General features: G+C 42.1%; 1 protein-coding gene across 2 annotated transcripts in view; it reads right to left on the reverse strand.

Annotated features, from left to right (window-relative positions):
* Nucleotides 1-13,183, reverse strand: part of LOC135240535 (NACHT, LRR and PYD domains-containing protein 3-like) — a 169,044-nt gene that overhangs the window by 120,281 nt on the left and 35,580 nt on the right. Inside the window, exons 10-11 of one of the 2 annotated variants that reach the window (XM_064310131.1) lie at nt 974-1,135; nt 124-170 (exon numbers count right to left, since the gene is read on the reverse strand). The exons of the other annotated variant lie outside the window; for it this stretch is intronic. Coding sequence (XP_064166201.1) covers nt 124-170; nt 974-1,135 — 209 coding nt within the window. The remainder of the gene's footprint in view (nt 1-123; nt 171-973; nt 1,136-13,183) is intronic. 2 annotated transcript variants of the gene reach the window in all.

The following is a 13,183-nucleotide window of genomic DNA, read 5'->3' on the forward strand; positions in this document are numbered from 1 at the left end:
TGTGTACATGTGTGTTTCTGTTTGTGTTTATATGTTTAAGAGAGAAGTCTCTCGCGCGCACACACACACACAAACACGGCAGTGTGTATCTATGGAAAGTGTTCTGTGTCGATACACACTCACATTTCCTGGGTCCAGGTTTGGTCCTGTTCTCTCCTCCATGGTCCACACTGTAAGAACAGCAGAACAGAATTGTGAATTTTAACCATTCTTTATTTCCACTCTCAACACACCAATGACATCACATGAATAAAAACAAAGACACAATAAAACACACAACCAAGATCATATGAAAAAACACAAATCTGTAACAAAGGAACCTTATTTCATTCCCTCACCCTATTCCATGTGCAAAAAAAGCTCCCCTCCCTCCACTGAACATAAAACACCCTTTTAACACACACACACACACACACACACACACTCTGAAGCACTAAAGCTCTCCATTGCTTTGTAGTATCGAAACTCCACCATCACTGTGTCCCTGACCAAACCCCTAACTACAACAACCACATCTTGCCTGTCCCCTCCACCAATCATATTTTCCCCACTTGTAGAAACTGCAATTTTCACCCCAAAATGAAATGAATGAGGTGGCCCTTATCTGTCTTTGTTTGTATGGGACACCAAGGATAAAAATCTTACTTGCAAATGTTCCCCAGTAACCAAATTAAACTTCCCAAAAAAGAAAAGAGAGGTTGAAGTCTGGCACACCCTGAAAAACAATGATAAACAGTTTCTCTCTCCATACAGAATGGACAATGCCGGGATCCTGCCGGGTTCATCACAGAAATAAAACTATTTACTGCAGTGATCCCGCGCAGCACCCTCCACTGTAGATCCCCAACCCTCTTGGGTAACGCTGGATTGTACAGTGCCCTCCATGCCCCCCCCCAACCCGTTTATGTGAGTATGTGTGTGTGTGTGTGTGTGTGTGTGTGTGAGGTGCAGTGTGGAAACTCTCTGTACTTACAGCAGTGTGAGTGTGTCCAGTTTAGCAGCAGACAGCGCTCTCACTCCTGAGTCTCCTGGGTGATTGTATCTCAGGTCCAGCTCTCTCAGGTGTGAGGGGTTTGAACACAGAGCTGAAGCCAGAGAATCACAGCCTCTCTGTGTGACTCTACAGCCTGACAGCCTGCAGAGAGAGAGGGACACACACACACACCTTACACACATTAATATAAACTAACAGGGCTGTGTGTGTCAAACACATAGCAGTGTGTTACACACCTTACACACATTAATATAAACTAACAGGGCTGTGTGTGTTAAACACATAGCAGTGTGTTACACACCTTACACACATTAATATAAACTAACAGGGCTGTGTGTGTCAAACACATAGCAGTGTGTTACACACCTTACACACATTAATATAAACTAACAGGGCTGTGTGTGTCAAACACATAGCAGTGTGTTACACACCTTACACACATTCATATAAACTAACAGGGCTGTGTGTGTCAAACACATAGCAGTGTGTTACACACCTTACACACATTAATTGTTTTCAACCTTCCCAAGTTCTCCCACGTCACTCCCCTGCTGAGGTCACTCCACTGGCTACCAGTCGCTGCCAGGTTCAGGTTCAAAGTCCTGACCCTCACCTACACTGCAGCCAACAGGATGGCTTTCGTCTACTTGCAGCACGTGATTAAATCCTATACGCCCACTTGACCACTGCCTTGCACCCCCTGCCATCCGGGTAAAGGGTTCTATCTCGTCTCTACCACAGAGCTTCTCCACCCTAGCTCTCCAGTGGTGGAACGAACTCCCTGTTCCTCTACGAACATCTCCCTCACTACCCCTCATCCGCCGTGGTGTGAAGATGCATCTTTTCAGACTATACCTGGACTAACTAACTATCACCACTCTGTAGATCATTTCTATCACTTAAATCCCCCTATTTCTACACATGTACCTCCTGTGCCACTCATGTTACATGTACCTCCATCCAGCACGTATTGTGCCTTGTATCATTGTCTAGATGTTGCTGCTTGTAATGCCTCCTAGTTTGACTTAGCATAGGTTAGGTCAGAGTAATGTTCACTGTGCGAACTGGAATTAATGTGTTCATGGCTATGAATAACTGTACAAAGTATTGTATCTTATCGGACCTGTGTTTTGTAGTTGTTCCAGTTACCTTTTGTATGCACTTATTGTACGTAGCTTTAGATAAAAGCGTCTGCCAAATAAATGTAATGTAACATAATATAAACTAACAGGGCTGTGTGTGTCAAACTAAAATAACATGAATGTGGAATGAGTCATTATCAAACACATTTGAGTTTAAACCCCACTACAGTTCAGTAAACAGGACTAATTCATTTTCTTCATTCATTTGTGTAGAGTCGAATTCTACCAAGAGGAAGAAAAGGAACATGCTGTTTCAGTTCTGTGGAGTGTCTGTTTTCATATTAGAAACAATTACATCAGTTTTGTATTTAGTCATATTGTAGCCCTTATTTATTGAAGGGGCATGTGTTTGTGCTCACCCCAGTCTCTGCAGTTTACAGTGTGGGTCCTCCAGTCCAGCAGAGAGCGATCTCACTCCTGAATCCTGCAGCTCGTTGTCTCTGAGCTCCAGATTTCTCAGCTCTGAGTGAGGAGAACACAGGACTGAGGCCAGAACATCACAGCAGTCCTCTGTGAGATTACACCAACCCAGCCTGTGGAGAGACCACAAACACGCACAAATTCACAGTTGTGACACTGCACCTTGGCAGTTGATATATACGTACCTAGGCATTCCTGAGATGTACACCCAAAAGCAGGGAGGGGTGTGTGTAAATTAAGTTCATAAAGTATTCTGACTAATCTACAAAAGTCTAAGGCAATTACTGGGCTCTAATAACCCTTTCCATGTGATTAACTTACTTGATTTGCAAATATTCATTTAATCTGCAAACACAAAAAACAGCATTTTTGTGGTTCACTTTACCTCACCTGACATGTTCTTCAGTTCATAAACATCTATACATTTCAAAAACGCTCAATATTCATCACTATGAATAGATAAATATAACTGTTAATGTACAAGTAGAACCCATTAGCTAAACACATTACTGTTATCATGATAATATTTTCTTCCTAACCATGTAACCATCAAGTTATCAAACAATTTAAGTTTAACTAATTATACAGTCTGTCAGTGTTTTTTACATTAAAGTGAAATGAAACCGCATTCAATATAAAATTGCTTTCTTCCTTATTTACCTCTCGCAAACGTAACGTGAGGGTAACCACGACCACGCTGTTTAAAATGTGGCCGTTAGGAGGATCGGTTGGTTACCATAGCGATGACAGCTCGCTCTGAGCTGTTTACCGTTACCTCAGCTAGTTCATTCTTTGAAAATACAAAACTAGTTACATAACACAATTATCTGATAACATGAAGGTTTTATCTAACCAGTCATGATATTATTGGTCAGACCTGTGATACTGTATCTGCTAACAGCTGAAGCTGTGCCTCAGCCGTGTACGAGCTGTGCCACACTTAAATTCATCTGGCACGATCTCCCAGCAATGCAACTTTACTACGGCATCAACTGGAATTACACTGCATCGCCATCTAGTGGCTGTATGAGAACACCACAACTGATTATTGGCACTGACTGCTACTGCTGGTACACTAGATTTTTAAAAGCGGGGTGTCTTTTGAAAATTCCGCACATTGCACATATTTTCTGCGTGTCCTTGCCCTATAATCCATCCATTCATTTTATTCTCGCAGCTTTTGCGAATATAACAGGTTAATTATTGCGTTACATTTAATTATTATTGTAACAATGACAATTACAATAAAAGCCTGATGTATTAAGTCATTTTTTTCTTTTAAAACCCCTTATCAACATGTTTGGTAGGCCTTGTGGAGTAATATAAACTGCACAAAAAATGTAATAAGTGGGGGCATTTAAAAGTTATTAGAATACTTATCTAAGAAAAACTCCTGTAAATGATGTTATCCTTTAGATGATAGGAGCTAGAGCCAGAAAATTGATCTCTGAATCAGGCTACTCCACACAGCATGCCTGCTTACAGTGGTATAATATCCAGCCTATGACTTGGGACTGGAACCACAGAAGAGTGACTAAACTAAACGATATAACACTGCATCTAAAAAGCAGCTCACATGTTGTTCAGATGGACACTCTCCCACCAAGATGTACACACATACCCTGCCAGCGAGTTAATTCCCAGTTTTACCAGCAGAATAATTTTACCATTTTATTCACAATCCTTTCAGAAACACCACAATCCTGCAGCACACACAGGTGTGTGATGAAGGAGTGAAAGTCACCTTCATCAAAAGGTAAGTGTGAAAGAGAGTGGGGTAAATGTATGGATTTAATTAGAGTTCATAGCAGGTAGTGAATAATGGAGATGGATAAAGACTGCAATGTGTGACAGACCTGAAACATTTTACTATACAGGTGGTCAATCTTTTACCATGTCAATCAGACATTCAGCATCCAGTCATCACCTGCGACCTGATACTGAAACCTTACATTCTGCTCAGGAACCACAAACCTGGCAACCCTCAAAAGGTTTTATCCTGCTATTATTTGCTTGTTGTGATAGAGGAGTAAGGTATATATGGGCAAAGAAAGACTGCTGGTGGACAGAGAAGTAAACTGAGAGAGAAAGAGCGTTTTAATATTTCACTGAATAGAACCATAATCACAAATTCTATTTAGTTAAGATCACACAATACACAGCACTACTCACCCCAGTCTCTGTAGTTTACAGTTTGGACTCATCAGTCCAGCAAAGAGCAGCTTCATTCCTGAATCTCCCAGGTTATTGTAGCTGAAGTCCAGATCTGTCAGGGGTGAGTTTGTGGCAGATTCGGATGTGCCCCTCCTCGTGGCCTGAATTTTGGACCTACCTGCACTTCCCTAGCACTTTTGCTTTCCCCAACATTTGAGTAGCCTGATCTCATCTTGTGTTTCACTTTTCCCTTGTCTTCATTCATTGTGATACCGCTGTCACAATAAAAGTCCTCTACAGGCATGTTGCCAGCACTGTCTGCCTAATCTGTGCCTCGTTCCCGTAGCATACAGTATGGATGTTATGAAAGTTTATTAAAGGAGATGAAAGATATGGAATTGAAGGTATCTGTAAGTGGGTGGAAAATCATAACCTGTACAACATGCCATATAAATGCTCTGCCCATTTGCAAATGTCGCACACAACGCAAATCATGCAAACTATGCAGACTACACGGAAGTATAAAACAGTCCTTATAAGGACCATCACTGTAAACCCTTGCAGGAGGACATGCAACACATACAGGAATGATAGATTCAATCATTAGAGCACACCAGTAGTACAAAGTCCCTTATTTACTGTCAGTATAATTACCATGCAGCACCCCTGTCCCTGTAGAAGGGGGGGGGGGGGGGGGGTGTCTCCTGGAGATGGCGGTAGGTACTAAGGCTGTCAAAAAATATTTGAAGTTCGAAAACTATTTGAATTTTTTTTTTCTTTCTTTTAAAGTTTGAACCTAAATTTGAGCATTCGAATATTAGTTTTGGATCCTGCGTTTTGTAATTAACATGAATATACAGTCTTTAATTTCATGCGGTGAATCAAGTTCATGCACGCAAAGTTCATTTCCTGTGCTAACGGTACCTCTGTCAAAAAAAAACATTATGCCCTGGACCCAGAGCAAGTGGATTGTCTGGTTTTCCTTGCCAGTAACCTCCAGGGATACTTTCAGCTCCATGGACACCTAACGTTACTGGTCAGCTAGCCTCGCAAACCAGTCTATTTTTTCCACTTCAACAGATTCAACAGATCAGTCAGCTAACAATTTAGGCTAAATAATGTTCCCATGGCAGGCTATGTTTCCTTTCTGTTCTGAAGAGGTTAAACAAACTAAACAGAGTAAGTAATTTATGTTGTTTTAGGCTACAGGTATTAGCCGTTTGAATAGTTTTTGTGTTAAGAAATAAACAGGGATTTCCTATAAACAATCATTTCCCTATTATTGTGATTAATAAATGCCGAGTTGTGGCAAATTACATCCACGAGAAAGTGCTTTATTCATTTGCGTATTAGGCTATAGAAACTGTAGGGGGCTCATTTATAAAATGAACTTGCGTGCATACGCCAGTGAAGACCTGACCACAACCGTTTCCACGGTCAAATCGAGTTATGTTGAAATTTTATAAATCACTACTTTGACGTGATTTTCTACGTACGCGCCACACAGTTGATCAAAAATACGTTTTATAAATGAGGCCCCAGTTATAGTAACCTAGCATGAAAGTTGTATGCTTGTAGAAATTAACGCGCAGGCCAGTTTAGAGGGAGCGTCACGTGGATATTGCGCCCGACAATAAGCAGTTTATTTTCTTGAATTATAGGCAAATGATATTCAAATATATTCGAACTCTAACTAATTACAAAAGCTAATATTCAAACTCAATTTCATGGCACTTTTGACAGCCTTAGTAGGTACTAGAGTTTTGGTAAGGTCAGACTTCATTTTGTTAAATGTAAACTAGTGTGGATTGTGGGAGATGTTCTCTGGATAGCATTTAAGGGAAGCTCAAACAATTTACATCATTATCCAAAGTCCTTACATAAAAAGCATTTTTGGTATGCATCACAATTTTTTTGTGTTCCTTTTCTTTATCTTACAATCTCTTCAGGTGCATGTCCTTTCCTCTCTTATAGCATAGTGTCCAGTCCATCTTGCCATGTCTTGTGAATAAAATTATTGCCTCTTAATACTGTTAAAGCTTTCTATTCATGGTTACTCTTTCTCTTACAGCGCATCCAAAGTACGTGGCTTACTTACACACTGACTGAAGTGTGCATCTCTGCTTGAACAAATCACTGCATTGGTGCCATAAATAAACTTCTCTTTCATCATCTTGTGTTTGAAAGCCAACTCTAGGGAATGACATCTGGTCCAGACCTCCATAGAAGCATCCAATTGCACTAAGTCTGGCTCTGACAGATAGTAGCGCATCCAATGCTAAAGGAGGCTACTGCCCTCCTGGAAGAGCACATAGAACACTGCAGCGCTACTATAGCCAAGGGCTACAGACTCCAGTTCAGAGTGAAACCCCCATTTCAACAGTGTCATTTACTCTCAAACACAAGCGAGCGCTCCCATGTTTAAAAGGAATGAATTCCTTCCCTCTTTCAAAAAGGGGGAAATATGTGTGGTTCCCAGAGATCGAACCCAACATAGTTTTTATTTTCCTTATTTCCCAAAGAAGGACGGTTCTCAACTTGGATCTCAGTGTTAAACAAACATTTTAGGCAATATAATTTCAAAATGTTAACATACAGCACTCTTTCACGTTCAATATGTCAGAACGATTGGAAAATGTTGTGCAATCAATCGTCGGCACCCAATAATTGATTAATAATGATTAACCGATTAGATTAAAATCTACTCCATGGCCTATAAAAAGAATGACTTCAAATATGCTTAACTTAATACTTAAGCATTTTTGTTAAGGAGTATAAGCATGTCTATGTGCTTTAGGGTCAGTCTGGTGTGCAGCCTGCTGAAGGTGAGACCAGCAACTGAGAAGACATGCTAAGATCGGAACTGATGTTCTAGGAATGGACCCATAACGTGTCATTAATGCTGCCAGTCGAGGGAACCGTGACTCTCTAATTTACATTAGGTTATTCATTGAATCTATAGAAATTCATTAATCAACATTTTTATTCAGAATGAACAGTTAATTGATTAACTTAACATCACTATTTCACATCAGCAAATCTGAAAGATGCCTTCTTTCACGTAAGCTTTTATCCCCCTCACACAAAATTCCTCTGCTTTGCCCATCGCTGTGTTTGCTACAAATACACAGTTCCACCCTTCAGCCTTTCCCTGAGTCCACGGGTGTTCTGTCTTTGTGTAGAGGTGGGTCTGGCTCCATTAAGACTAATGAGGCTTAGAATACTGACTTATACAGACAATTGTCTGGTTATTGCCAATTCAAAACCCAGAGTTGTGCAGGACACTCAGCGAGTTCTGACGCATCTGATGTCTCTTGGTTTCAGAGCAATCTCTCCCCATCTTGGAGTGTAACGTTCTTGGGAGTGGATTTATAATCTGTACCCATGTGAGCTTGCCTATCAGCGGACTGCATTTTATCTCTGAGTATGTCTCTCTCAGTTCAAGCCCGGCTTGAGAGTACAGTATCACACATGCCTCAGACTACAGCCTCTCAGGTTTTGCCACTGGGGCTGTTAAGAATGAGGGGCTTTATGAGGTGGATTTCATCCCTCCACCTCAGCCCTGTGTGCGATCTCCATCGCGGTCTCACAGTGAAACACAAGCACTCAGCAACTCTGCGTCACTGGGAAAACACAGACTTTTACACTCAGGGAACCCCTCTCAGGATCGTTTTCATACGGAAAAAAAGGACAGACACATCCCTCTCTGGGGTGGTGGGTCTCAGGAGGGTTACATGGTGAATCAATTTTCTTTTAGCTATTAACTATATGGAGAGCTCTCAGATATTTTCTTCCCTGTCTGAGGGGTCATCATGTGCTCGTACGCTGCGATAATGACTGCGGTAGCCTATGTAAATCACCAAGGTGGCATGCGCTCCCTCCAGCTCCATGGTCTAGCCCACAGACTGCTGGTTTGGAGCAGCTGTCACTTTCTGTGGTTACGTGTGACCCATGTTGCTTTAGGCTTGCTCCTGTGGGGGTCTAGGCCAGGGTTGTCCGTGAAGCATATTGTGACAATTGCTGTGAAATACGCTATACAAATAACATTTGATTGATTGATTGATGTTCCAGGAATTCTGAACACGAGCGCTGATCTGCTGTCAAGGAGAAACCCACTGTACGGGGAATGGTGTCTCCATCCCCAGATTGTGGAAATGTTACCGCAGTGATTATCCCTCTCCTTTATGTACAGGCATGCACGCTCCCGCTACGCACGGACCTCCTGTCTCAGGTGAACGGGGAAATACACATCCCTGCCCTGAGCGAGTAGCTCTATGGGCTTGGCCCGTGAGAGGCATAACCTCAACACATTAGGGCTTCCCCCTCGCATGACTGCAACCATCCAGAGCATGAGGGCGCCCTCTACCAGGTCACTTCATGACAATAAGTGTCAGGTGTTAGAAAGATGGTGCGCCTCTCATCAGTCAGTGCCTTACCAGTGCTCTGTTTCTGACGTGCTATGCTTTTCACAGAACCTTATGGATAAAGAGAAATCCTTTTCTACCTGGCAGCTCTCACTGCTTGTCATGTTGGGTTGAAAGACCATGCAGTGGGGCAGCACCCCCTCATTCACAGGTTCATGAAGGGGGCTCACTGTTCCCTGCCTGTTACTAAAAAGCTCATTTCCCCTTGGGATTTATCACTGGAGCTGGAGGCTCTGTCTCTAAGCCCATTTGAGCCTATACATGAGATAGATTTAAAATTGCTGTCTCTCCTGGCAGTGTTGCTGCTTGCACTAGCCTCAGCTAAGTGAGTCAGTGACCTCCATGTGCTCTCAGTGCATCTCTCATGCACAATATTCTCCCCTAAGATACACAGCCTTTATGCCTAAAAGCTTCCCTCCTTTCACATGTGAGATGTTGGAGCTTGCCGCTTTTCACCTACCACCTTTCTCCTCTAACAAGAAGCAAAGGCTGCGTATGCTGTGTTCTCCGCACGTATATGACAAAGACTAAGGCTTTTATTCAGCCGCAGCCTGGGTTTCTCTAGATAATATTGCTAGGTTTTACCGCCTGAACGTCACCAGGAGGCCGGTAGCCCACTCAGTTCTGAGGGTGAGATCTGTGTGTGGTGCTGTCATCTGCTATGGGTTTTAGTACTTCACATTGTTCATGGCCCTGGCTATAGCTTTGGGCAGTGGGATGTCTTTAGTACTTCCCTACACGGGATGTGCCAGACACCACCCTCCCCTCAGGGGAGAAGGCATCCCTTGCTGGCCTGACAGTATCTCAGATGTGAGCATAAGGCATTCTGGGAGTTGTCCATATCTCCCCATAGGCAGATCTCAAACATGAGATGATGAAAGAGAACTTTAGGTTACTGTTGTAACCCCGGTGGAGAGATCCACCACGACTGCCCTGCTTGCCGCGCATGAGAAGTGAATATGAAGAGTAGTAGCACTGCAGTGTCCCATATGTTCTTCCAAGTAGGCAGTAGCCTCCTGTAACACTGGATGCGCAACTGTCTGTCAGAGCCAGACTTGCTGCAATTGGATGACTGGATGTCATTCCCTATACGTGGATCGCTCCACTCCGTGTTTCAGAGAACTGGGGTAGCGACAGTAACTTGAAGTTTTGGGGTAACACTCTTACTGGGGTACTCACTGGGGATAGTTTCACTACCAGGATATGCAGCTTCTCTAAGATAGCTGCTAGGGTCAGTCAAATGTTATTTAATAGAATAATGCAGAGGTCATGCATTGTGATATTTATATATTTATATATCTCGCTGCCTGGTGTGGCAGCTGGATTTCTTTCAAACCCCCGCAACCTATACATCAAAATAAAGTTTAGAACTAGAACCCGACCGATATATCGGTATGGCCGATATATCGGCCATTATTTGACTTTGTTGATGACATCAGGATCGGCAATTATGCCGCCGATGTGCCCCGATTTTTTAATAAGTATAAAAAACAATGATTATTTATCTGTACTTGTCTGTTCGAACGTTGTAATTGGGATGGCAGGTATGCCATCCCGCCAAGTTACGCCTTGGCGGGGGCATGCCCCATACCTATACAGCACCGAGAGTTTGGCACTTTTCAGGGTTCCCCACAGAAATAACCACAACAGCCACAGACACTCAGCCCTTAAAAAAATTTGATTCTGTACATTCTGACCCCATTTCAACAGACAAATTTAATAAACAACTTCACATGTCCACACAATAAAGCCCCAAACTAAGGGGATTTTGCGTTTTCTCCTTCTTCTTCTTCTTCTCATTCTTATTTTTCCTGCCGCCTATCCCACTAACAACATGTCTCCCCATTGGACATTTTACTGACACCAGCCAAATCTTCACCTACACGACCCAATCAAAAACTCGCATACACACGCAAAATACCCATACCTTTTTATTCTGAAACATTTTCAGTTTAAACAGCTAGTCTGCCTGTGGCCTAGTGGGCAAGGTTACAGTCTTGGAAACATGGGGTCGTAGGTTCAAGCCCAGCTAGGAACACGTTTCTTTAACCTACTTTTACCCTCACTAATAATTGTCTACTGCTTCTCAATTATTGCTTTTGCACCATATCTACCCGTATAACGTATACCGAACTGAACCGCATTATGACGTACCGTCTGCACGTTCAGTTATTAACCGGCTACAATATTGCTAAGCCATATGCATTCAACGGGAGCTCTTCTGTGCTTACTGGCCTGTGTTCTTCTTTAAAACCACAGACAGTTTTGCTAATGATATTTCACGCATTGCATAGCTATGTCACGGTGCTGCATTAACAAAGTCACAGACTGGTAAACCTCCGGTTGAAGGATTGAATCCCGCCTCGCCCTCAGGCAGATAGTTTCCTCTTTTACACTAACGTTTTCTTACGCTTATATTTGCTTTACCAAAACTCACTCACGGCCACCCATATGCATTTCATGGCGGCAAATGTATTCCTTTTATTAAAAAGTTACACCAGTTCACTACTGTGCCATTTCTACTAACTATATTTCTTCACTTGGCTACCCTACAAAACCTTCTTATCAGCAAAGGCCACAATTCTACATTCATGTTACCTTGCCCTGTTCTCTATCTAGCCACATACAAACAATTACTACGTATGTACGTTCTGCAACTCAGCATTAAAACATTACACTTAAAATCATGACTCACTCATAATTATAACTACTACTGAACATGACGAAAGCACATCAGTGCAATAGATTACACGTTACTTAACTCTCCATTTCAATGACTAATGCTTTATACAGACGGTTATATATACCATTCGATAAGTAAACTAAGTTCGCTCATGGTCATTTCATTTATTTCGCACTATAGTCTGTGATCATGTCAACCTTCACCTACATGCCCATTCTGCTAAAAACATATTGTTTCAACTACGCAATTTCATAATTTCTCCTAATTTATCTCACACTGTTGTTATTTTCTCATATGCAAAGCCTGCTGGGACATATGCATCTGCTCCTATTCTCCACTGTCAAGTTTTCCGGTTCTAGCTTAGCAAAACAGTGAAGAGGATTCTTACCTGCAGATAAGCCTATCAAAATGCCTTATAAACCTTACAAACACTAAAAGTGCATCTCCACGAAATAACAGACAATGGAGCAGGACAGAAGGATAAACCTTACAAACACTAAAAGTGCATCTCCACGAAATAACAGACAACGGAGCAGGACAGAAGGCTACACAAGTAGCTACACAACCTAGGGAGCTCTGATTTTACGAGCTTGCTGATTCTTTTGTCAATCAAGGCTCCTTGGATGGCCGTGAGTACATACACTGGCCATATTTCACCTGCGTTTCTCATGCGTTTACGCTTAAGCCACCGCACCCTTTGTCACAGCCACTGTTTTACATATATAGCAAACCGAAACTGCTAAACGGTACACGCTCATCAGACTGTACAACTTCACACAAGGATAGCCATAATCCACAACCGTTTCTTACAGGGTCACTTCGCATTTCTCACTCTCATAATAAAACGCTTTGCAAAAAGAAATGATATCTCATATAAAACACGTTTTCAACGTACAAAAATTCCAAGTTACTCACACATACAAGACATACACCGTCTATAACTAATTCATTCAGACTGCCAAAATTACGCCAAGTTACGGTACTACAAACAATATAGGCTATCTTGCCTCACCAAAATTAAATAAGATGTATTCCAAAGCAATGCTACCCAGTATTTCCTCAATTCTTTCAAGTCACTTGGCCCTGTGTGTATAAGCATGCAGTACATGAACAGGCCAAACATATGTGTGGATGGCTTTCTCAAAGTCAAGATTGATTGAATAGGCGTCTGTATGTCCAATTTGTATTGGTATGTATGTATTTCGCTGCCCAGCCTTTCTGTTGCGTGAATGATTGTATGTTTCCTGGTATAAATGTCTGTTCGTAAATGTGAATGTAACATGCTGCGAGGGAAATGTCCCCATGGGGATAAATAAGTTCTCTATGTATGTATGTACAATATGTATTTTACATGCAGTATTTATTG

This window comes from Anguilla rostrata, chromosome 15, assembly GCF_018555375.3.
Source record: "Anguilla rostrata isolate EN2019 chromosome 15, ASM1855537v3, whole genome shotgun sequence".
NCBI classification, from domain to species: domain Eukaryota; kingdom Metazoa; phylum Chordata; class Actinopteri; order Anguilliformes; family Anguillidae; genus Anguilla; species Anguilla rostrata.